Source organism: Kryptolebias marmoratus, linkage group LG10, assembly GCF_001649575.2.
Source record: "Kryptolebias marmoratus isolate JLee-2015 linkage group LG10, ASM164957v2, whole genome shotgun sequence".
Lineage (NCBI taxonomy): Eukaryota > Metazoa > Chordata > Actinopteri > Cyprinodontiformes > Rivulidae > Kryptolebias > Kryptolebias marmoratus.
In genome coordinates, this window is record NC_051439.1 from 7,954,759 (window position 1) to 7,977,351 (window position 22,593).

The 22,593-nt window shown below is 38.3% G+C and overlaps 2 protein-coding genes across 4 annotated transcripts in view; one reads left to right on the forward strand and one right to left on the reverse strand.

Moving 5' to 3' along the window:
• Nucleotides 1–1,711: 1,711 nt before the first annotated feature.
• LOC108232326 (programmed cell death protein 10-B) lies at nucleotides 1,712–11,449 on the forward strand. Its single transcript, XM_017410060.3, has 8 exons — nucleotides 1,712–1,867; nucleotides 4,015–4,234; nucleotides 5,655–5,708; nucleotides 6,850–6,967; nucleotides 7,056–7,182; nucleotides 7,718–7,796; nucleotides 7,884–7,966; nucleotides 10,567–11,449. The coding sequence occupies exons 2-8, from the start codon at nucleotides 4,145–4,147 to the stop codon at nucleotides 10,646–10,648; spliced, it is 633 nt and encodes a 210-aa protein (XP_017265549.1). The 5' UTR covers nucleotides 1,712–1,867; nucleotides 4,015–4,144; the 3' UTR covers nucleotides 10,649–11,449.
• A 5,322-nt stretch (nucleotides 11,450–16,771) lies between these two features.
• LOC108233490 overlaps nucleotides 16,772–22,593 on the reverse strand; it is an 11,735-nt gene continuing 5,913 nt past the window's right edge. For all 3 annotated transcript variants that reach the window (XM_017412017.1, XM_017412025.3, XM_025004704.2), the window contains exons 2-5: nucleotides 19,475–20,098; nucleotides 18,052–18,382; nucleotides 17,796–17,971; nucleotides 16,772–17,169 (exon numbers count right to left, since the gene is read on the reverse strand). In XM_017412017.1, coding sequence (XP_017267506.1) covers nucleotides 16,935–17,169; nucleotides 17,796–17,971; nucleotides 18,052–18,382; nucleotides 19,475–20,070 — 1,338 coding nt within the window. In that variant the 5' untranslated portion in view covers nucleotides 20,071–20,098 and the 3' untranslated portion in view covers nucleotides 16,772–16,934. The remainder of the gene's footprint in view (nucleotides 17,170–17,795; nucleotides 17,972–18,051; nucleotides 18,383–19,474; nucleotides 20,099–22,593) is intronic.

The window sequence follows — 22,593 nt, forward strand, 5'->3', positions numbered from 1 at the left end:
ACTGAAAGTATTATAAGTAATACTTATGTACTTATTATATATTTATTATAATGTTAGCTGAACATACTTCCCCCCACTTTTGATTGTGTGGCCCCTATATGACATTCATACATTTGCACTTGAAAAGTGAAATAAATGTTTTTATTATCAATACCTTGGCTTTACATATAATAATGATTTACTTATTTATGATAAATGCTGACAAAAGATCTTTCAAAAATTCTCCACATATTTTAAAAAAGGTTATGTTTTCTGTTGAATTATTATTGTTCCATTTAAGTAAAACTTACATTGTTGGAGTCACATCTGTACTTTGAACTCCAACTTCCTTTTTTTACTTTGTCATGGCTCCTTATAAGCATGACCTTTTTTATTTTTCAAAACATTTATGCATGTTATTCAATTCAATTAATATAATCTGAAATTGACACATTATTCTACATTAGCTCATACAGGTTTATCTCTATGAGTTAATGTTGTTTTTGCTCACTTTTAATTTATAAGTTAAAAGTGAGCAAAAACTGTTATTGATAATAAATTAAAAAAAGAAAATAATTAAAGAGGAATTTAAAGACCTTGATAAGCTTAAATCATTGTTCAAAAGAGTACGGCTTTTTAAAAGCAAAATATAAATAATTTAGGTAAGGGTTTAAAATTTTTGCATGTTAAAAATGTCCTGCATGTTTTTCCTCAGTTGTCTTAAATGTATTTCCTGTCAGTGTCGATGCTGAGTCAGCATTCATGTTATTGTTTTCCTGTTTATGGTTTCTTAGGTACTTTTCTTTTTGTTGCAATCAAACTACTTTTGCAAACTTTGTGCTGTTTTACCCAATCATATATCCAAACGTTCAGCTCAGTTGGGAATATTGTCCTATGGCTTTTGGTCTTTGTAAAGTTTACACATTTCAAAAACACTGAACTTTATTTCAAATAAAACTCTCCAAAGAATTACTCTGAGATCTCTGTAGTTCATTTAAATCATTGTTCTCCTTGAAATCAGCTTTAGCACACTGGCTCTATATTTGTCTGCATATTCTGCTTTTTAGCTACTGTTCTGCTACTCGTAGCTTTTAGCTACTGTTTTCTACTTTTAGCTACTGTTCTGCTACTCTTAGCTTTTAGCTACTGTTTTGCTACCGTTAGTTTTTACTTACCATTTGCTACTTTAGTTTTTAGCTACGGGTTTGCAACTTGTTGTAAGATGCACATTCTGTTTTTAGCTTTTAGCTCCTGTTTGCTACTTTTCGCTACTGTTCTGCAACTCTTAGCTTTTAGCTACTGTTTGCTACTTTTAGCTACTGTTCTGATACTCTTAGCTTTTAGCTACTGTTTGCTACTTTTAACTACTGTTCTGCTTCTCTTAGCTTTTAGCTACTCTTTTGCTACTTGTAGCATTTAGCTACAGTTTTGTTTATTTTAGCATTAGCAATTGCTTAGCTACTCTTTTGCTAAAATTAACATGTTTTGCTAATTCTAACTTTTAGCTAATTTTATTTTAGCAATTGTGACTTCATCAAAGTCAGCGTTTAAAATTACTTATTTTTGTTGTCAGTCTGTGCTGTTTTTGGCTCTGATACCCTTCATTCTTCATTGCTTCATTTACACATTAATTAGACGATAACAGTCATCTTTATGGCAACTGGACTCAAACTGGCGCTTACTCTTCTTTTCTTTTATGTGGCAGTGACGTCATCGTCAGTTAGGCCCGCCCACCCTGTGATTGGATGACGTATGTTCACGTAGCAACGGTCCGGAACATGTCGCTCGGGCCAGTCCTAAAAAACTTCCGCCTTAAGTTGTAAAGAAAACACAGCGGCTAAAAGGCAGTCGACGGGAAAACCAGCTCATTTAAGAAGTCAGCCCAAAGGTAGATACATTTACACCTTCGAGACGCACACACAAACTCACGCATCCGCCCCGAAGTAGTTTGTTTGACGTGTTTCAGCTAATTTCCGAACACAAATCTACAAATTACTTGAGCTAGCACGGCGGCTACGTTGTTCTCTGCTACCATCGAAGTGCTCGGCCACAGGCCTCGACTGGGTATTACGGCTGGATCGCGTTAAAAAACGCTGCTTTACACGGAGACCCGTCAACGGATTTTAATGTCCCCTCATCATAAATGAAATAGAAGGAAAAAAAAACTCCGTTTGACGTAGGATCGGCCACTTTCTGTTTCTGTTAGCTGTGTAGCCTCACCTGGAGCCATTTGACTGATCTGTTTTAGCCTTCCACTGAGCCAAACGCCGCGTCAGACACTTTATTTTAAACAAATACCACCACTAATCTACTTTAAGCCTTCGAAAATATTGATTTACAATATTTTTAAAAAGGCCCAAACTCGTACTATTTACATTGAGACAAGTCCTGAGCTGCTTTTCTGAGTATTGTAGCTTTTGCTTATAACAGTAAGCAGTTCCTGTTTCTGTGATGCTTATAGTGAATTTGGACATTTAAGCCAGGCTGTCATCAACAAGATAACATATATCTGAGCCACTCCCCTCATCCAGATTAAACAGGACTACAAAATATCTCTTCCTCATTACTTTCTGGCACAGGATAGATTAGACGTACAGGATCTGTGGATATAATCCTGTATTTCAGTCAGAAATCATACAAATCATACACATGCCATGTTGAACTAAACATACTTTTCAATGACGTGATTTTGATGATTTAAACAGTGTTATCATGAGCTAGTTTTGTACTATAACTGTCACAATCATAGGTTTTCACATGGTTAATATTTGTGTAAATAACAGATGTAACAGTGTCTTTTTACTATTATTTTATTTTACACAAATTTTTGTATGGGTATAGTAATAGTTTATTTAGAAGTTGGTCATTAGATTAAAAAAATATATATTATTATTGTTATTATTCCAAAAACTGCCACAGGTGATCGTGTTTTTGCCCGTGTGTTCGTTTGTCTGGAGCATCAGCAAAATATCTCATGACCCACTGGGCAGATTTTTAATGACATTTAGAGAAACTAATCCTCGGATGTCTATCTAAAAGTGACGAAATTTTAGAGAGAACCCAATTTAAGATGGCCGCCACAACCGACTGATCTTAAAATAAAACACAAAAATAACTTTAACCCAGTCAATTTTACAGATATTGACCTAAAATTGTGTGTGGTAGTGGCTGAGACTGATCCCCAACACATACTCTGAGCGCCAAGTTTCTTTGTTTGGAATTTTCCTGTCGACTATTCGGAGTCAACTCTGTCTGTTAGCAAAATATCTCACGGATCACCGGATGGATTTTGATGAAACCTTCAGGAAATAAATGTTGGATGTTTGTCTGCAACTGATTAACGTTTGGAGCCGACCCAATTCAAGATGGCTGCCACAGCCAGCGGATTTTAGAAAACACAAAAACGGCTATAATTCAGTCAGTTTTACAGTTACTGTGCTAAAAGTTGGTGTGGTAGTAGCTGAGAGCCATTTACAGCCGACACTGTGAATCGGACTTTTGTCCAAAATGATCAAACTACATTTCCGTCATTTCATTTCTTAGTTTAAAACTGGCACGAAAGGTCGCGGGCCACCTGTTGTTACAAATCACCTTTTACAATTTTAGGGGTGAGGGGGGCTTCTTTTTTCTTTCTTTGGCTTAAAACAAAAAAACAAATATGTGCTGGCAGCGATGATGCTGTGTTTGCTTTCGTATTTGAATTTATGACAGCAAAGGGCTGTGAGATAAACGTTAGATGTTAGGTTGTACGCTCACTTCCAGTACTCAGTCCAAACTAAGATGTGGTTGAAATTTGCTGGAATGCGAGTCTCACTGAAGCCACTTGGTGACGTCCACCAGCGGCCACCGCTGACTGAATCATTGTAGTTGAAAATTAATTTAAATTGTTTGCAGATAAACAAAATTCACAACATAAATAAGACGAGGTCTGCTCAGATCCATGTGACTCCACTCGTATCACCTTTCACACTTACAAGTTAAACAGATTTAATGTTTTCTTTTTCCAACCAATAATGTCTTTTTTTTATTTTCCAGGCTCTTGTCTATCCGAACCCGTGTGGTTTTCAGGGTGTGTGTGTGTGTGACTGTGTGAGTGTATGTGTGAGTGTGTTTGAGCTGCAGTTTGCTCTTCAGCGTTTCGACGAGAGCTACTCCTCCCTGGAGGATGACAATGGAGGAGATGAAGAATGAAGCGGAGACAAACTCCATGGTATCCATGACGCTGTACGCTGTGATGTATCCAGTTTTTAATGAGGTAAAGCATCCGGAGGCAAACATGTTACTCCACAAAAAGAAGTCAGGTTTTAATGTTCGATATAACCAGCTTTGACAAATTATCCATCATATTCATATTAAAAATGAAAAATAATAACTCAAAAGTGAACTTAGACTAAATACTTTTTATTTTATTGTGAAAAATATCTCTCATAGCATCAGATTTTAGTTGCTGGTTAGAAAGTTGAAGCTAAGGTTCATGTTTTTTTTGCACATTATATAAAAAACTGGAGCTTAACTGAATCTGTTTTGACTCCATAAACTTCTACATTAAGTTGGCTCACAGCCGCTTTTCCAAGACCTCCAACCTTTTGTCCAGAGCTTGGTGATACACTTGGTGGATTTTTTTTTTTTTCCATTACATGGTTGCCTTATTTGGTTAGTACCTCAGTTAAGTTTCAAAGTGAGCCAAGTTGGTTTAAAGCAACCCCGTGGAATCATTGATCGCTAATTTTAGATTCAGCGCTCGTGGCTGTGAGCCTCAGATGTTCCTGCAGCTCCGGCAACGCCATCTGAAAATTGACTTCATCACAGACATCTTAATATGTTCCTGGTTTATGAATAGAGTACCTAACTACTAGTTCAAGTTGTTTTAAGTGGGGTTCTTTAGAAAGGTAACAAACAATGACTATCTTACCTGCAGCAGATGGCTCTTTGAATGACCTCCGTTTGCAGAAATAGTGTAACTCTGATCAGACGGATGAGCTAACAGCTGGTCCGGGTGGGGCTGAATCCAAAGCGGATTGCTGCCGTTTTAAAATAGCTTCATACTTAAAAATTTCATAGCGTAATTTTTTTTATAACCCATTACATTGCCATCAGTTTTACATTATAAGGTTATTCTGGCAGAAATATGATAAATTTCTGCTGGAAGTGCCTCAGCCTGCACCAGAAGGGCTACAGCTAGCTGCTATCTTTGCAAATGACCATCAATGTAATGTAAATAATCAAGTAATGCGAAATTGACAGTGATATAAGATTGTGTTTAATTAAAATGCTTTAATATTTTTTTTAGATTTGAGTTGTTTTATGATGGCAGCTGTCCCTTTAAGATGTTAATTGTTCTTAACTTTTCCAAGAACTCCATTTCAAAAGATCTGAAGTCTCTTTTAAAAGGGGTTAAAAACTAATTTAGTAGAGCATCCGCATTATATTTCATTTGTAAGTCTCTTTGAATAAAAGTATTTGCAAAATTAGTGTTTCGTAGCCTAATGAAGACACACACACACACACAGAAAGGGTGTGAGTCATCAACGCTGCACACTCGCTGCGACACTAAAAAAACGATTCTGCTCACACTGTGCCACGAAACGGGGAAAGCACAAAGGGACTGCACCGCTCCGTGTATTTTTAGTTTTCTGACTGTGACGCTCTTCCCTTCTCCTTTCTCCCCACTTCAGCTGGAGAGGATCAACATGTCGGCGGCCCAGACGCTCAGAGCAGCCTTCAAAAAGGTGAGACGCAAAACGAGCCGTACGACGAGGCTGCGACCCTCGCGTCAGCCTTAGCGGCTCTCTTTGACTCGCTGCGTTTTTTTTTGCGGTTCGTCCCACGCACCTTTTCAGATTTGAAGAAAACGGGGAACAGTTTTCACTGCGGCTCTCACTTTATGCAGATGGTAACTTCCTGTTTTAGTGCCATCAACGTAACAACTTTGCATCAAATGTTTCCTCAATGGAAGTAATCCACACAATACAGCAGTGTGGAAAAAAAATATTCCACTGAGTATTAAGTATTTATTGATGCTTTCTATTTAGAGATAGCCTCTTCCTTAAACTTTGATTAGTTATTCAGATTTTAGTTTGGCCTTAAATTTGACAGTTTTTGTCAGTTTGTAACATTAGCGCAGTATAATCCGTAGCACGTTGCTCAGTTTCTGCATATGGGAATTGTGCACATTTTCTTTCTTTCTTTCTTGTACCACTAGGGGTCCTGGCAACTCCATTAATGGACTCAGTTTGGTGTTTACCTTCCCAAAAAGCTGTCCAACCAATTCTTTCACTACTTGTTGGATTTATTTTAATTTAGGCACAATTTGTAGAGCACTTGCTGTCAGGACTGCAAGAGGAGGACGGAAAAAGAAGAGATAAATCTGCCAAATTCTTTTTTTTTTTCTCCTTGTATTCGGTTCAAGACTTATTACAGTTTTTTCAAACACTATATAGTGTAGTACTATATCCACAGCCCTTAAAAAAAAAAGTAATCCAGTTAGTGCTTCTTTTTTTTAAAATAAACAGCATCAGATCTCAACCTCAGTTTTCTAAAAATTTGCTTTTGCGTTGTCTTTCTGAAAAAAAAAATCCCCAAAAAACACAAGAACTAATGTTGATTAACACATAACCTCTACTTTCATACTGGCAGAAAATTTATGTTTTAACAAAACGCCCCAAAAGATTCCCTGCTGTCACCTCTGCTTATTCTTGTTCGAACCGCAAGGATGCCGTTTACCTGATACAAAGAGAAACCTACAGGCTGCAAATCAAGCATTTTCAAATTTTGCATTTATTCTCAGGGACGTTTTGGGGTTTTTATGATGCCCATTTAGTAGCAGTAGTTGTCCCTCCTCATCCTGCGTGGTTATAACTCTGTTGCCAGGCGGAGAGGGAGAACCCCGGTCTGACGCAGGACATCATCATGAAGATCCTGGAGAAAAAGAACGTTCAAATCAACTTCACCGAGTCCCTGCTGCGCATGGCTGCGGATGATGTGGAAGGTGAACGGCGAATAGTCTCTGGGGGTTCTGTTTTTTCCCTGCCGCGTCGCCGTCTAACTCTGGCGGGGCGTCTTTTTTTTTCCTGCAGAGTTCATGATCGACCGGCCTGAACAGGAGTTCCTGGACCTTAATGAGAAGGCCAGAGCGCTGAAACACATTCTTAGCAAAATCCCAGACGAGATCAACGACAGAGTACGCTTCCTACAAACTATCAAGTGAGTAATTAAGTAATTACTACTGATCTGTCTTAAAAGGCAGCTCTCGACATCAGTTCTGAGCTGCAGCTGGCTAACCTTTAGTCAAAGTCACAACATATTTATCTCCAGTAAAAATGTGGCGATGACACATTAAATGGCCCCTTTGTTCCACGTTAAAGCAAATATTTGATTGCTGTTGTGCAAAGATGTTCCTTTAGATATGTAGGATGAGGCTTGTGTCAATATTTCTGAATAAAAGAAGCACTTCTTTTAAGTGCAGCACAAGGTGTGAAGTAGAGCAAGGCCTTGTGGATTTAAAGGTAATCAATACAGTTTTAAAATGAACTTTAATGAGTTGTTTTTACCTCAGAGCGATACATTGGTGAGTAAAGAATGAAAAACAGGGACGCTACAAAGAGTGTTACAGCCAGTCGATAATTGTATGAAGTGGATTTGAGTATGTAGCGCTCTTAGTCATTCTGACTGTTTTCTCTTTATTTAATTTGTCAATTTTTTTTTTTTTATTATTATTGATGTTGCCCTCTGTATGCAGAGACATAGCCAGCGCCATAAAAGAGCTCCTGGACACAGTCAACAACGTCATTAAGAAATATCAGTACCAGAATCGCAGAGTGAGTCACGAACACACGAGCACGTCTGTAACTGTTCGGCCCTGTTTTTAATCAACTCTCTGTATTTGTTTACCAATTTCCCTGAAGGCTCTGGAGCACCAGAAAAAGGAGTTTGTGAAGTACTCCAAAAGTTTCAGTGACACCCTCAAAACGTACTTCAAAGATGGAAAGTAAGTGTAACTCTACCACCGACCCCCTGCCTCAGAGCTTCACTGCTCACTGGGAGCACGTGTTGTTCTAAATGTACTTTGTGTACTTTTCTGCATCCATGTCGCTTTTCCAGATGTGTAAGCTGCACGTGCCAGAGGCACTAATGCACCCCCATACCATTAGAGAGGCAGGTTTGCTGATAACAGGCTGGGTGGTCTCTCTCCTTTTTAATTTCATTACCTTTATTTATTTAAATAAAAAAATTCATTCAGATCAACATCTCTTGTACAAGGATGACCCGGCCATAAGGTCAAACTGGTAACAATATAGGATAAAACAAACAATTTTAGCCGTAGAAATGGTTTTCAGGTTAAAATGCGGGGGTCTCACGCCGAGGGGGCAGCAAAGCTGAACGCTCTTTGCCCTTTGCACAACATTGTTAGAGCATAAGACACGGCGGCTGTGAGTTCTTTGTAGAAAAGTGCACAAATAAGACGCAGCTAGGGCCTGGAAAATGAGAGTCATCCAGTGTGGATACCAGCAAACGCTCTGGGAAGACCAGCCTGGTTTAGTGACAAACCTCAGGGCACTGTGGTTGACGGTGTCCAAGACTGGAGAGCGTCGGGTTGCTCGTGTACAGAACATCATTATAATCAAGTAAAGGCGTAAAGATGGCTGATATTAGCATCTTCCTAACTCTGAGGGAGAAAGTTGACTTGTTTCTGTAATAAAAACCCAACTTCAGCTGGAGTTTGGTAACCAAATTAGCAACGTGTCTTGAGTCCAGAGGGCATGGTCTTTTGAAGGGGCGGCTGTGGCTCAGTGGTTAGAGCGGTCGTTCTCTGATGACATAGTTGGAGGTTTGATTCCTGGCAGCAATCGCATGTCGAAGTTTCTCTGGACAAGACGCTAAACTCATTGCCTCCGATGTGCCCCATCGGTGTATGAATGTGATCTAAAGCACTGATTGGTCTCTATAGAATGATTTATTCAGATTAGCTGTGTAGAGATGCAGCAGAGTGCTGTATGAACGTGTGGACGGCTAAATGAGGGCACAGATTGGGTTGTAAAGTACTTTTAATGGCCTGTTTGGCTAGAAAGGCGCTGTATAGGAACAGTCCATTTACCATTTGTCTGACACGGGCATCCAATATTGACTTTCAGTCTTGTCCTTTGAGCTCAGAGGTTTCATATTTTTGATGGTATTATCAACTGTAGATAATGGGATATTCAGTCTTCCCAATTTTCCGTTGAAGGACATTACTCTGAAATTGTTCCACTATTTGTAGATGCAGATTTTCTCAGACATGTTTACTTTTGAGAGATTCAGCCTCTCTAAAATGCTCATTTTATACAGAGTCCTCTTACTGACCTGTTGACAGTTCTCCTCCAGCTGTTTCTTTTTGCCCCAGTGCCCACTTCTCTGAGATGTTTTGCTGCCATCAGATTCAAAATTACCTTTTTTTTTTCTCCTAAAATTATAAAATTTCTTGTTTCGTTTTGAACACAAAATGGATTTACAAGATGGATATTTTGATAATTGACATTGGATATTTGAGAAGATGGATAAAGGGAAAGAAATGGAAGTAAATTCCTGCTGTTTGTTGCTTCCTGAGGTAAAACTGGCTGAAACCTGTGACGTTTGTGTCATCATGGGCCAGAGTTTGTTGTAGCTGGACCTAATGCTTCAGTTCAGGAAGCACTGAACAGCAGGGATGCGACCCATGATCCTCATTTCCACAAAACGGGAACAGATAACACCGCAGTCCGGACCTTTTGCGTCACTGATGGGAACCAAACAGCTGAACCAATGCTGCTGTAGTTTGTGATGAGGAAACAAACTCAACGCAGAGACAGAAAATGGGTTTAATTTGTCAATTTAAACACTAAACTACATTTTTTTTTTTCCGTTCAAAGCCTTTAGTTGAACCAAAAGAATCAGGTTTGAGTCGTTTTACGCAGCATATTAATATTTTTCTTATTAATTATTACTTTTTTCTCCTCTTTGTGCAATCACTGTTGCTTTGAGGCAACTTGTACAATAGAAGTTGATTCAAATCTGTTATTGGTATCAGAGTGTGTCATTGTTTAACCAAAATAACGTTAAATAAGGCAGATATGGTGGTTTCTTGTGATATTAGACAACATTGTATGCTTTCTGGCTTTTTTCAACTGGAAGGTATTCATCTTAATTCTGTTTTTATTGAGGTAAACTTACTGTTGAACTAAAATATTGGCTCTAATAGTTAATTTGGTGAGTATTAAAGTGACTGACTTTGTGTTTTTAGGATATTTTAAAGAAACAAAACACCATCAGCTATAATTAAAAAAAAAAAATCATGTTTTAAAAAAGGGGAAATCTTTGCTGAGTTTTTCTTTCTTTCTATAAATAATTTTCAGTGATACTTGCCATTCTAAATAAATTTAATCACACCATAAATTGAATATTTGTCAAATATAATGTATAAAGTTCATATTAGTCACATCTTAAAACTCATCTCTGACATTACCCAAAATCTTTAATGTTGATATAAAAGTTCTTCAGATGTTTTTTGTCACTGATTTTGTTTTTTTTTCGTCGCTTCTTAACTTTTTAACATTTGTTTTTTTTGGTTTCCAGGGCAATAAATGTCTTCATCAGTGCAAACCGGCTCATCCACCAAACCAACCTCATACTGCAGACCTTTAAAACCGTGGCCTAGCCCGCAGAGACCACCGAGTCCCCGCCTGATGCCATCTCGTGGGGAGCAACGGCTAAAGCCTGAGGAGCGCCTCGCCCATATATGTAAATTAGAGTTGATTTTAGGGTCGGGGTGGAGTCTAGATTCCAGTTCAAGAGACTGAAAAGTGCCATTTGTTTCTTAATGAGGATTTTCCAGTCTTGAAATGGAACTGAATGGGCCCAAAGTCTTGGTAAAATTGATTTTATTTGGACAGTTTTAATTTATAACCCTGGTCTTGTTGGGAGGTGGTGAGGCGAGGTGTTTATTAAAAGACTAATTGCCATTTTTCTAATATATTCATGTTGATCATTTTACTTTTTAGCTTTTTCGGTCACGGCTACACATCTGAGACCACGTTCAGCTTAGAGGTTGAGTCTCAGCCCTCGACACTGGTTTTCTCTTCTCGCCTCCCCCCCTTTTTTTTTTTGTGTCATTTTGCCACGGTATGTATGTGCAGGATTGACAAAAAAAATAAAATAAAAATCAAACAAACAAAAAAAAAATCGCCCGAGTGCAGGTGAAACAGTCTCAAGGAGAGGAAGCAGTTTGGACATTTTGAGAGGCAGACTCAGATTTTGTTTCTCGTGATTATCAGAAGACAAGAAAGCCAAATTACTTCCAGCACTGTGTGCGCCTTACAAAGTCCTGTAACATTCCCTCCTCTCAGAGTGTAATGAAGTGGAACCAGCCCCTGCTGCCAGGGGACTTGGAGAGAGAAATGAAACTTCTGTATTTAACTGATATCTGGTTGCAAATGTTCAATAAATAGTTTCCAAATGATGTCGTTTTTCTTCGCAAAGACTGAGATCACCCCTCAACTGCTTAAAGGACATTTCAAAGCCCTTTCTGCTTGGCTGCAGTTTGGGCTTTTATAGCCTATGGATGCTGGATGTCATCCTCCATTTTCCAACCCTATCAGTAGATGGTTCCTGCCGGTACCAGAGCATCTCCCCAGAAACTAGTAGAACAGCAGGAATACAGTAAAATCTCATCAAACGATGGTGGAAGTGGAGCTCAGATTGGAGATGGGGGGAGTTTGATTTAAACACAGTTCAAAAAGGCCTTTCATTCCTCCAAAGGATTCATATTGACCGCCACCTTTCATGTCACAGTTTTAATCAAAAGACCATCTGATGTTAGGAAATGATGGCGTTGTACAGCTTTTGGTCAAACTTTGAAAATATCGGTGTGAATATGCGGACTCTCAGCTACAAAAACATGAAATTTTAGCTCAATATCTGTCAAATTGACTGAATTAAAGCCATGTTTGTGTTTTCTAAGGTTAGTTGTCTGAGGTGGCCATCCTGAATTAGATTGGCTCCAAAAGGTAATCAGATGTGGAGGAACATCCAGTGACTATTTCCTGAAAGTTTAAATAAAATCCATCAAGTGGTTCATGAGATATTTTGCTAACAGACGTATAGAGTATACTCAAAGTAGTTGATGGCAAAGTTTTAAAGATCTTGTGCAATCTGTTAGAGCTCAGATTATGCGTTGGGGGTCAGTCACAGCTACGTCCACGCCAAGTTTTAGCACAATATGTGAAAGTGCTTTGGTTCTGGCGGCCATTTTGATTCGTTGAACAATTTTATGATTTTTACCCCCTATTTCATGCTGTTGCATTGTATGTTTTAAGTTACCAACAACAGACACATTTTCTAAGGCACGTTTAATCCAAAAATCCCAATCTGCAACTTTTCTTTTGTAAACAAATGCAGCAAAAAGTAGTCATTAAACTGAAGGAGACGGGAAACAGGAAGTGACGTAACACCGAATGACAGCATCACTGACATTCATGAGGTCCAACAACGAGCAAAGTCCTTTTTTGAATTAAGGCAAGGCAGATTTATTTGTTTACATAAACCTTGTGACGAAGAGCAAAGGAACAATAAAAGCACATGTAGATGTAGAAGTTACAGACGCTCAAAGAAAGAGCATTTTATAAAATTAAAAGTTAAAAACGAGCTCAGATCAAAAGCTAAAAAAAGACTTTTAAATACAGCATAAAATAACTGCTTTAATCGAAGGTGACAGAATAAAACAATGTTCCTAAAAAAAAGCAAAAACGACAACTGTGCCTCCGTTTATTGCTGACGCATTTAAGACGGGAAGTGGTTTTCCTTAATGAACCGTGATGCGATTATATGTCATACCTGCACAGTGTGTTCCAGGTAATTACGAAAAATTGCGAGCACTCTTTGTCTTTCTTAAACACTCATCAGCTATTTGCAGTGCTGATCTGAAAGGTAAAAGAAGCAGTGGTTGATTCGTCATTGACATTTAAATTTGCTAAGTGATATTTGCAAAATCTGCAGCTCCGTCGTGCTCAGCCTTCAGGAGCATTTTGAGCCCAGGTGAAGCCTTCAGATGGCGGATCTCTGCTGAAGTCCTGAATGTCAAAAGGTATTATCTAATAAATGATGCCAGATTATTACATGCGACTGTTTTGACAGGCTCGGAGTGTACTAAAACATATGTAGTCTGTTTAAAGATTCTTATAAGTTTCTGGCAATCGCATTTAATCAGAACTAATGTAGAGGCGCAGAGCAGAGGGTGCTGCAGCGCCCCCCGATGGAGGTCAGAGGACTTGCATGTCTAAATACGCTGGAAGAAATAATGTAAAAATGAATGGAAACTGGTTTCATTAGTGCTGCATATGTTTAAACTTCAATGAAAGGTTTGTATTATTTAATATTATTGTGTCCAGAAATAAGTATTTAATCCTTTTAGAGGACTTCTCTCCTCACTACTGTGTTTCTCTCCTCGGCCTGTTAATGTGACATCTATGGAGAAACGGCACACAATTACTGTCTTAGATCAGAAGTTCAAACATAAAACAACATTTATTGCAACATTCAGCTGAATGGAGACACAGAACTCACCACAGCGGCAGATCATACAGCCACTGCAAAACCCTGCATGTCTCACTTTTTATATGGAACAACCCCTTCAAACTGGTTCTGATCAGTCCGAGATAGTGGACCAACCTTCCCTATAGTTTCCTGTGTTGACCATTTATGTAGTGATTCACCAAAAAATATTCTAGACATAGGATATGTGTAGGTCTCAGCACTTTGTCACACAATAGAGTTTTGCAGAAAAAAGTTAAAGAGCTCAGGCTGCATCTTTAAATAAACGGTACTCTGAAAAGTAAACAATATCATGCATAACTTTGTTAACAAAGATATCATATAACTATCTTAATGTAATACATTTTCTTCACAACTGCCAGTATGGATTTCCCTCCAGATATTCCTTGTATGAGAGTTTAGGGGCATAAAAAAATTCACACATGCTGACAGCACCTGTTGACTCAGACACTGCCCCACAGTAAATGCCTCTGTTCTGTGAATTTAAACAAACACTCAGTGTTGTTTGTTGGTGTGAGAAACATTTTCTTGTAAACCTGTTTTTTTTCTGTGCAAAAACCTGTAGAGCTGCTTTAAGCCAGGATGCACGACTGGATTTGTAGAGGGTGGAGCGGCTGTCAGAGCTGTCGTCTCACAGGAAGAAGGTCGCGGAGTCGCCTCCTGTCTGGGCCCTTGTCTGTGTACAGTTTACATGTTCTCCTGCAGGCGTGGGTGTCCTCCGGGTGCCCCGGTTTCATGTTGAGTACATTTCCACAGGTCCAAACCATTCTTCCTGTCTTGCACACGAAACTCTGTTTCTGAACTGACTGAAACACCTTCTGTTGTCTTCGATTTTCCCTGACTTATCCTCATAAACAACCCCCCATATCAGAAGCCTATGAATCTGCTAAAACGATAGTATTTGGTCATTTAAATGTTAGTGTTTCCTACAGGTTCATTTTACACAATACAGTGACCATGGAAAAGAGTTTAACAACCCCCCTTATGACTGCTCAGTAGGTCAAGAAGCTGTTTTTCACAAAAATGTGTGTATAATTACACAAAACAGTTGGAATTTTATTGTTTTTTTTTACATATACATACATTATCATCAACAAACTGTGCTCTACATATTCCACAATGCATGTTTGCAGTGCTGATCTAAAAGGTATGTGAAGGAGTGGCTAATCACCCAACTGAGATTTGCAAAGTGATTTTTGCAAATGACGGAGCCTGCAGCTCTGTTCTGGTCTGGAGCACCTAGATAAGGAGTTTGAGACCAGGTGTCTTCAAAGTCTGAGACAGATATTAAAAAGTACTCATTGGTACTCAGACAACAGAGTCATGAAGACATTTCTTCAAAAAATAGGGAACGAAATCAGCACAGGTTTTCTTTTTTCTCTCTCTCTTATGAAAGGTTAATGTGTTTTCAAAATGGCTGCCAAATACCATGTGTGTTTGTTTACCTACTGAAACAGCTGCATTGAAAATGGACCAACAATGGTGATGATCATGGATGAGCCAACAAGCGGTCCAACAGTTTTCGAAAATCACTCCTATATTTCCACCTAAATGTCGTTTTCTCCATTCTCCATACGCTTCTCTGATTTTTGCCAAATTTCTTTACCTACACAGACTACGGCCTGCCTAATGTCGGTCCATCACATGACTCAAACTACCACGCTGTTTTCAGCCACCGGCTTTATTCACATTAAATGCATTTCAGAATCACATATAAATATCTCTGAAAAGCCCTAGAGTAAACACTTTCAAAATGCTCCATTTCATACTGTTGTGGATAACTTTATGTTCAGTTTTATAATTTTCAAGGAGTGCTTTTATAGGGTTTGACTGCACCACGCCCTGACATGATTCACACCTGCTGGTGGAGAAGCGTTTAGGGAGTCACCTTAAAGAAAGACTTAAATAATATTGACAGAGCCGATGGACTACTTGCGGCAAGGATACAAACCAGTACAGCAGCACAGAGTTGTGTGGAGGCACAGTCCCTCATATCTCATTTTTCAGCACAACTAACATTACAACAAGGTTAATCACTGTTTCCCGAGCGTTGTTTCACCTCTGTAAGCCCCAATTATAAAACTGTTGGATGCAGTCAGGGGGAGCTTATGTCCTCTTCAGAATGTGAATCTCTTAAGATCAGGAAACTGTGTTACATCCAGCTCCTTGCACGTACAGTTTCACGACTTCATAAGTCAGCGTTGGAGGGCAACAAGCATTCATTCTGCATTAAAGGCCTACCATACAGAGACGTTTAATCATTTAAATTAACTTATGTCCTGCTGTCCAGATTTATCTTTTTAATTTCACAGGCAACACATCTTCATCAGCGATATCTTACAAATGCAGCTTCCAGTTAATGCAAGAATATGTTGTTTATTACAAATTAACTTTAAATACCTGAAACAACCAACAAAGCACGGGGTCATTGCCTTGAAAAAAGTGCCATGAGTAATTAAAAACCAAACAAACAAGATAAACATGACCCCTGAATGTTTAATGCCTTCGGCTTTGAAAGAAAAAAAAGAGACAAAATTCACAGAACCTTAACTCTGAATAAAACCCACAGACCTTCTTAAGTTTGAAAGAGGCTTGTGTCACATCATGTGACACACAACAATGTTCTTAACAGATTCTCAGAACACTGGGAGTGGTTCAGGTATGTTTTCTGCTTTTTACATAATCACTGTAATTACATGAACTGATGAAGGTTGGTGTCACTCAGTCACGGCAGCAATAGAAAACACTTCATTCTATCGCTCTGACAGGATGAATCCTCATTCCTCCCTTTTTACCACCACTGGTTGTATTTTGTTTCGTTGCAATCTGCATTGGCAGACAACATTAGCTATTCATATATCAAAAGGTTCTGCTAGGTTGGGTATAGTGTGCTATAACCTTTTTTTCTACTTAAAAAATGTTTCTCTTCATTTAAAATACAATTCCCCCTAGGGATAAATTGAGATGTCTTTAGTTCATTCAAAATCATTGTTCTCTAGTCGGACTATTAATACATTTAAATGATACTTTCAGCTTTTCATGACTGTTACGCTACTTTTAGCTACCATTCTGGTTCTTTTAGCTTTTAGCTACCAGCTGCACAAAGCCACATAGAGACAAACGAAACAAACAATCATTTACGCTCTCACTCACACCTACGGACAACTTTAGAGTTACCAATTAACCCAACATGCATGTTTTTGCTCCGTGGGAGGAAACTGGAGTACTCAGAGAAAATTTACCCATTTATTATTTAACTATTCACATTTGACTGGTGTTTAAATCAGTGCAGGAATTACAGCACCAGTGTCTCACAGCTTCCCTCTGAGGGTGTAAATTCTTTGTCTGCTTCAGCTTTGGCAATAAATGTTTAATTCTCTAAAAGTCCATCACATTCATCGGCGTAAAATCTCTGACGTCAGCATCCCCACTTTCTTCAGCACCTTGTCCACGTTAGGAATCAGTTTCTCTTGGAAGTCCCACAGTCGTTTGTCCACGTTAAGCTGTTCCAGTGTTAATGATCCTCGAAGGGGCACGCGGACGTGAATGATCCGGCAGACTTCTAAAGGAACTTTGAACTGCTGTCCGAAGTATTTGAGCACTGAATGCACTGAAGTCTGCTCCACCATCCTGTGAGGCAAGCACACAGAAGAGAGTTAAGAACAATCCGTCATTGGATTTTTGTTTTGAAAAAAAGTTATTTTTCTCAAAATATGAATTGTACTTTGAGTAAACATTTCTTCTCATCATTGAGTTACAATGTGTAAACACTGATGTGGTAATATTTTACATTTATTGCAGTTTAATTTGACTTGAACAATGCTTATCTGTAATATGACAAGTTTGTCGTGATAAACAATCTAAGTAGTGTTTCTTAAAAAAGGATTTAATATATTAGCATTCCTTGAAAGAAAGCATATCTCCACCAGCTGCCTTGCCTGCTAGAGTCTCAGTTTAAGATCATCTTATGTTGAAAAATGACAAAGTTATAATCCTTTTAGTAAAACCTTAAAATGTTATGCACAATATCTTGGAGAGTTGTGGGAATTGTTAGAGCTTGAAGTGTGCTTTGGGGATGACTGTAGGTGTACATCCAGTGATTACTTTCTGAGAGCTTCATGGACATTTTAGTAGTGGTTTATCAGATATTTTGTTGGACACATACACATGGGTAAAAACATTATTGCCCACGTTTCCCCTTTTGGTGGTGGGTGATAATGATTCTGATAAACCACTGAATATATTTCTCAGCCTACCTTGGTTGAACTATTATCTTGTGTGGATGATATATGGTTCTGTCAGGATCTTCCCGGTAAATGTGCTCCAGAATATTAACTCCTGGCACGCCGCTCCACTGAGGAAGGTGAAACCTCCCACTTGGCTCAAAGTGCTTCTTGGGAAAGATGTGGTTCTCAATGAGGAACACACCAACCTATAGAGAGTACATTTGTAGTAAAATAAGGAAAAAATATGGAAAATATATGGAAAATATGCACGCCAGGGTCAACCTACCTTTGGATGTTGCTGCTGCAGCGTGTCCATCAGAGACATCAGGTTGCTGTGTTGATATGGCATGATGATCTCATCTATGTCATTCAGCAGAACGTAGCGCGAACGCTCCATGGATCTGTAAATGCACTCGTTCAGCGTGGTGAGCTGCCCAAAGTACTGTATATCCCCTCCATGTTTTGACAAACGCCAACCACGGGATGGATTCATGTGCTTGTGAATAGGCCAAGGAACTATTTCCACAAATCCTTCCTGGATGTAACTCTGCAGAAGACGGTCAAGATCTGGACCACAGCTGGTTTTGTAGATCACCACTCTGTTCACTCCAAGCAACCTTGGACAAAAGGATATAGTCATTAGAAAAAATGGGTTCCTCTTAATTACTAAACAGAGCATGTTTCATGTCTATTTGCTTTTTATAATTTACTGGGCAAATATTTTGGTGGGAGCTTTAACCTTTTATTTCGAGACATTCAGATATGATAAAGCAGACCCTGTCCCAGGCTGTGTTTAGTTATGATGAGAAACTGATCTTAAGACTCCTTTATTTAACCAGGTAAAACCCCACTGAGATCAAGAACTCATTTGCAAGAGGGACCTGGACAGAAAATTTGCAACACAACCTGGTTACACAGAATCAAAACAAATTAAACCATATACACAAGTTTAAAACAAATTACAAACAGTTTAAAAGCAATGACACAGATTAATTGAATCACGTTGCTTGTTTTTGAGAATCCCTCGAAATAATTCCAATGAAATAAAACACGACATCTTGAGTTCAGACTGGAGCTGATACCATGCCATCGGAGTCATAACACTGAATGCTTGCTTTGCTTTTTCTGTTTGAACACATGAAACCAGCAAAAGAAAGATGTTGTTGGAGCATAAAGAATAAGCAATTATAGATCGTTGATGGAGAGATGTTAAGTAGGCTGGAGCCAAACCAAGTAGAGATCATCAAGCGATTGTGTCTCTGTATGCTCAAGGGAGGTCATTAAGCTTTTGCATACAGCTCACAATGATGTGTAAGACGTCTGCTGCCTGTTACAAACTTTAAAGCACAGTGACAGACATCGTTTGAGGACTGAAGACATTTTGGTTGAAGCATTCATATATAAGACATCTCCATAATCCAGAAGTGGTAAGAAGATTGCTGATACCAATTTTCTTCTAGATTTGAGAGAAAAATAGGATCCATTGTGATATAAAACCCAATCTTCATTCTGAGAGTTCTTAACAAAATTGCTCTGTGTTTTTTAAAAGAAAGCTTTTTATCCAATATAAAACCAATGTATTTATAGTTAGCGACAAACTCAATTCGTACACCTACTGATTAATACAACTGCAAAAACCAGCAAGTGTCATGAAAATGACTGATGTTGCACAAATATAGTACTTCAGTAAAATGTGTATGTTTACTAACCTGTACATCTCCAGAGTCTGTGCAAACTGAAGCACATTGTTGTAGTCACCAAACAGATTGGAAATGCAGACCGTGAAGTTCATCTTTTCCTCATATTTTCCGCTGGTTTTCTTGTTTCTTATAGGGATCCAAGTGGGATTAGATTTTTGATCTGCTCTGGGCTGAGTCAGCAGAGTGACATGTGTAGGATCACAGTTTTGGGGAATCCGACACATGACGTCTGTAGCAGCGAAGGGAAAATCAAAGTGGTCTGAGTGTACTAAAACTGTTGTGGGAGTAGTTTCACCTAAACGTCCGGCACAGCAGAAAAGGCAGTGGAGAGGCTGGATGGAGTCTCTCCGAAACATGCCAATGATTCGTATGTCGAAACCATTCCGTCTCTGGTCCATGAAGGCCGAAACCAGGAAATGTTTGGTGTTTTTGAGAGGAGTGATGGCCTGGTCAGAGATTGTTGATGGACAAACAGGTGGAGGTCCATGTTTTGTTGGGATAAACCTGTCTGTTTCTGGTGACCCCACATTAAAGATGAATATTAAGGCAAGTGTAGTGAAGGTGAAGATGAGGAGCGTTAGTTTGAAGTAGTGTGTCTTTCCCATTTGGACTCAGCAGAGACAAAATCCCAACCTGAAGCAAAATAACAAAAAACACAAGATTTTATATTACAGAAACAATCCAATGTCACTAAACCTGAAACGTTCTTTAATTTCAGTATCATTAAAAGACAATTTGTTATTTAAAATTTTGTCTAAACTCTTTCAAGTGTTACTGGTAGACTCACTGTTACATTACACAACAAAACTGTTTATCTCACCATGATACTGTATAATATCCCTGCACATCAACAACCCTATAAAACAACAGTGTCTAATGCAGATAATAAGCTTGAAACTACCCAACAATAGGTTAGAGCTAAACAAACCTTTCTGACAAGAAATCAAATGTTCTCAGAAACCAAGAAAAGAGGTACAAGAGAGGTCTTCTATCCAAATATATAGGACAAACCATGACATGGATGTCTTAAGACTTTACAACAAAAACTTGCAAACAGAGTTGACCTTTTTTAAAGCAGACATTTTAACTTGAAGCTGCAGGACAAGAGGCTGATTTCCACTGATGTGTTTTGTCAGGACTACTTAAACTCCTGCCTCAAGTCAAAATGGCAGTCATTAAGCAGATCTTTGCCCTCAGTGCAGTCAGGCCATTGCCTTAAAGCATGGAGAAAATAAGATGTGTTTTTTTCTGAATGAATATAACATGATCAAGTTTGTATTTATGTTTTGTTGCACTACAGCTGACTAGGAGACCAGAACTTGAACACAATCACCTGTTTTCACCTATAAATAAGAACAAATACCCAACACCAACATAGTAAGGCTGCAGCAAAATATAAAAAATGAATGTTAGCTTTTTGTTGTTTTACATTTGATGATCTTATACTAAACTTTTTAATGTATGAATCATTTCTTTTTTTTTTTTTTTTTGGGGGGGGGTTCCCTGTTTTTTTTTTTCTTTCATTGTAGTTCCACTACTGATCATTAATATTTTGACCAAACCTGTGTAGTCTGAATTTTATTATACAAGTTTAATATGTTTTAAAAGGGAATAATTCATGTGTGACAATACTTTTTCCAGCTCAAACAACTTGTCATAGCGCTGAACAGACAGCTCACCATGAAGTTTCCTGTAGATGACATATATGTATGACTAATGTTTTGTTTTGTTAGTTCTCGAGCTACAAGGAACAAAGAGGCTTACATCTTGGTGTTCTAATTGTTCATTCGTCAGCAGAAGAATTGGCAGATCTTGTTTGGCCAGGTTTGAAATGAAAGATCATGACAAAGCAGTAAATTGTTTTTGGCAAATGAACTTAGCCTGTCGACAGCTGGTTTGTTAAAAACATTGAAATTATATCTTACAAATTGGGACAGCACACATAAATGGAAAGAAGAACATATACTGTCCAACTGCTGAAAAATCTCTTCTCCGGGTTTTGATCAAACACTTGAAGCCGTTACCACTGCTGAGTCATAAGTACCCTCTTTTAAAGGCAAATCTGTGTGCACACTCCTCAAATTGCACAAAATTTTGCAATCTTATCAAAATATCAATCAGGATTTAAATAAAAACATGGTACCATGACAGCTGCAATGAAAGTGATAAATGACATTTTAGCTGCACCTGTTAAAAAAAAATACTGTGCATCACTTTTTTTGGTTTGTCAAAAGCGTCTGACACTGTTGATCACAACATTTGTAAAACTTAGACTCTTAAAACAGAGCTCTCAGAGCAAGCAGTCACTTGGTTCAGAGAGAGATAAATGTAGTGATGATAAAAATGTTGAGAAACTTCTCTTTGAAGCAGGTTGCCCTTCCCGTTTCAGAATCCCAACCCGAAGCAAAAGCGATGAACCACAGAAAGATTTTACAATAGAGAAATAATCCAGTGACATAAAACCTGGAGCATGCTGTTAGTTCAAAATTATTAAAAGAAAATTTACAATTTTTAATTAAGTCTAAACTCAACTGAGGGTTGCTGAGAGATTCAATGCTTTTTTACACATAAAAGTGTTTATCTATGTGACCTTATATTATAAAGTAGATACACATTGACTTCCACAACCCGACATGTAAGACAGTCTCTAACACAGCTGATCAGCTTGAAACTCCCCTACAATTAGAATTAAAGAACAACCTCATTACTTAAAACCATCCTCCTTACAAATCACATTTCCACAATGATTTTCTGGGTAGTGATAATATTATAGTGGAAAACACATTTGACAAACAATTTATTAGGATCTGTGTTTTGTTACATTTTGGTAGTTTGTGTACTGTTGTCCCTGTGTTTAGTCATCTCCTTGTGTTTTTAGTCACATTTTACTCAGTCACTTCTGTTTCTGCTCACTCTCAGCTGTTCCCTATAGTCATTTTTCCAGATGTTTTCTGTTCAGCTCATCGGCCACTATCTTTACAGGTGCTGGTCATAAAATTAGAATATCATGAAAAAGTAGATTGATTTCAGTAATTCCATTTAAAAAGTGAAACTTGTATATTATATTCATACATTACATACAAACTCATATATTTCAAATGTTTATTTCGTTTAATTTTGATGATTAC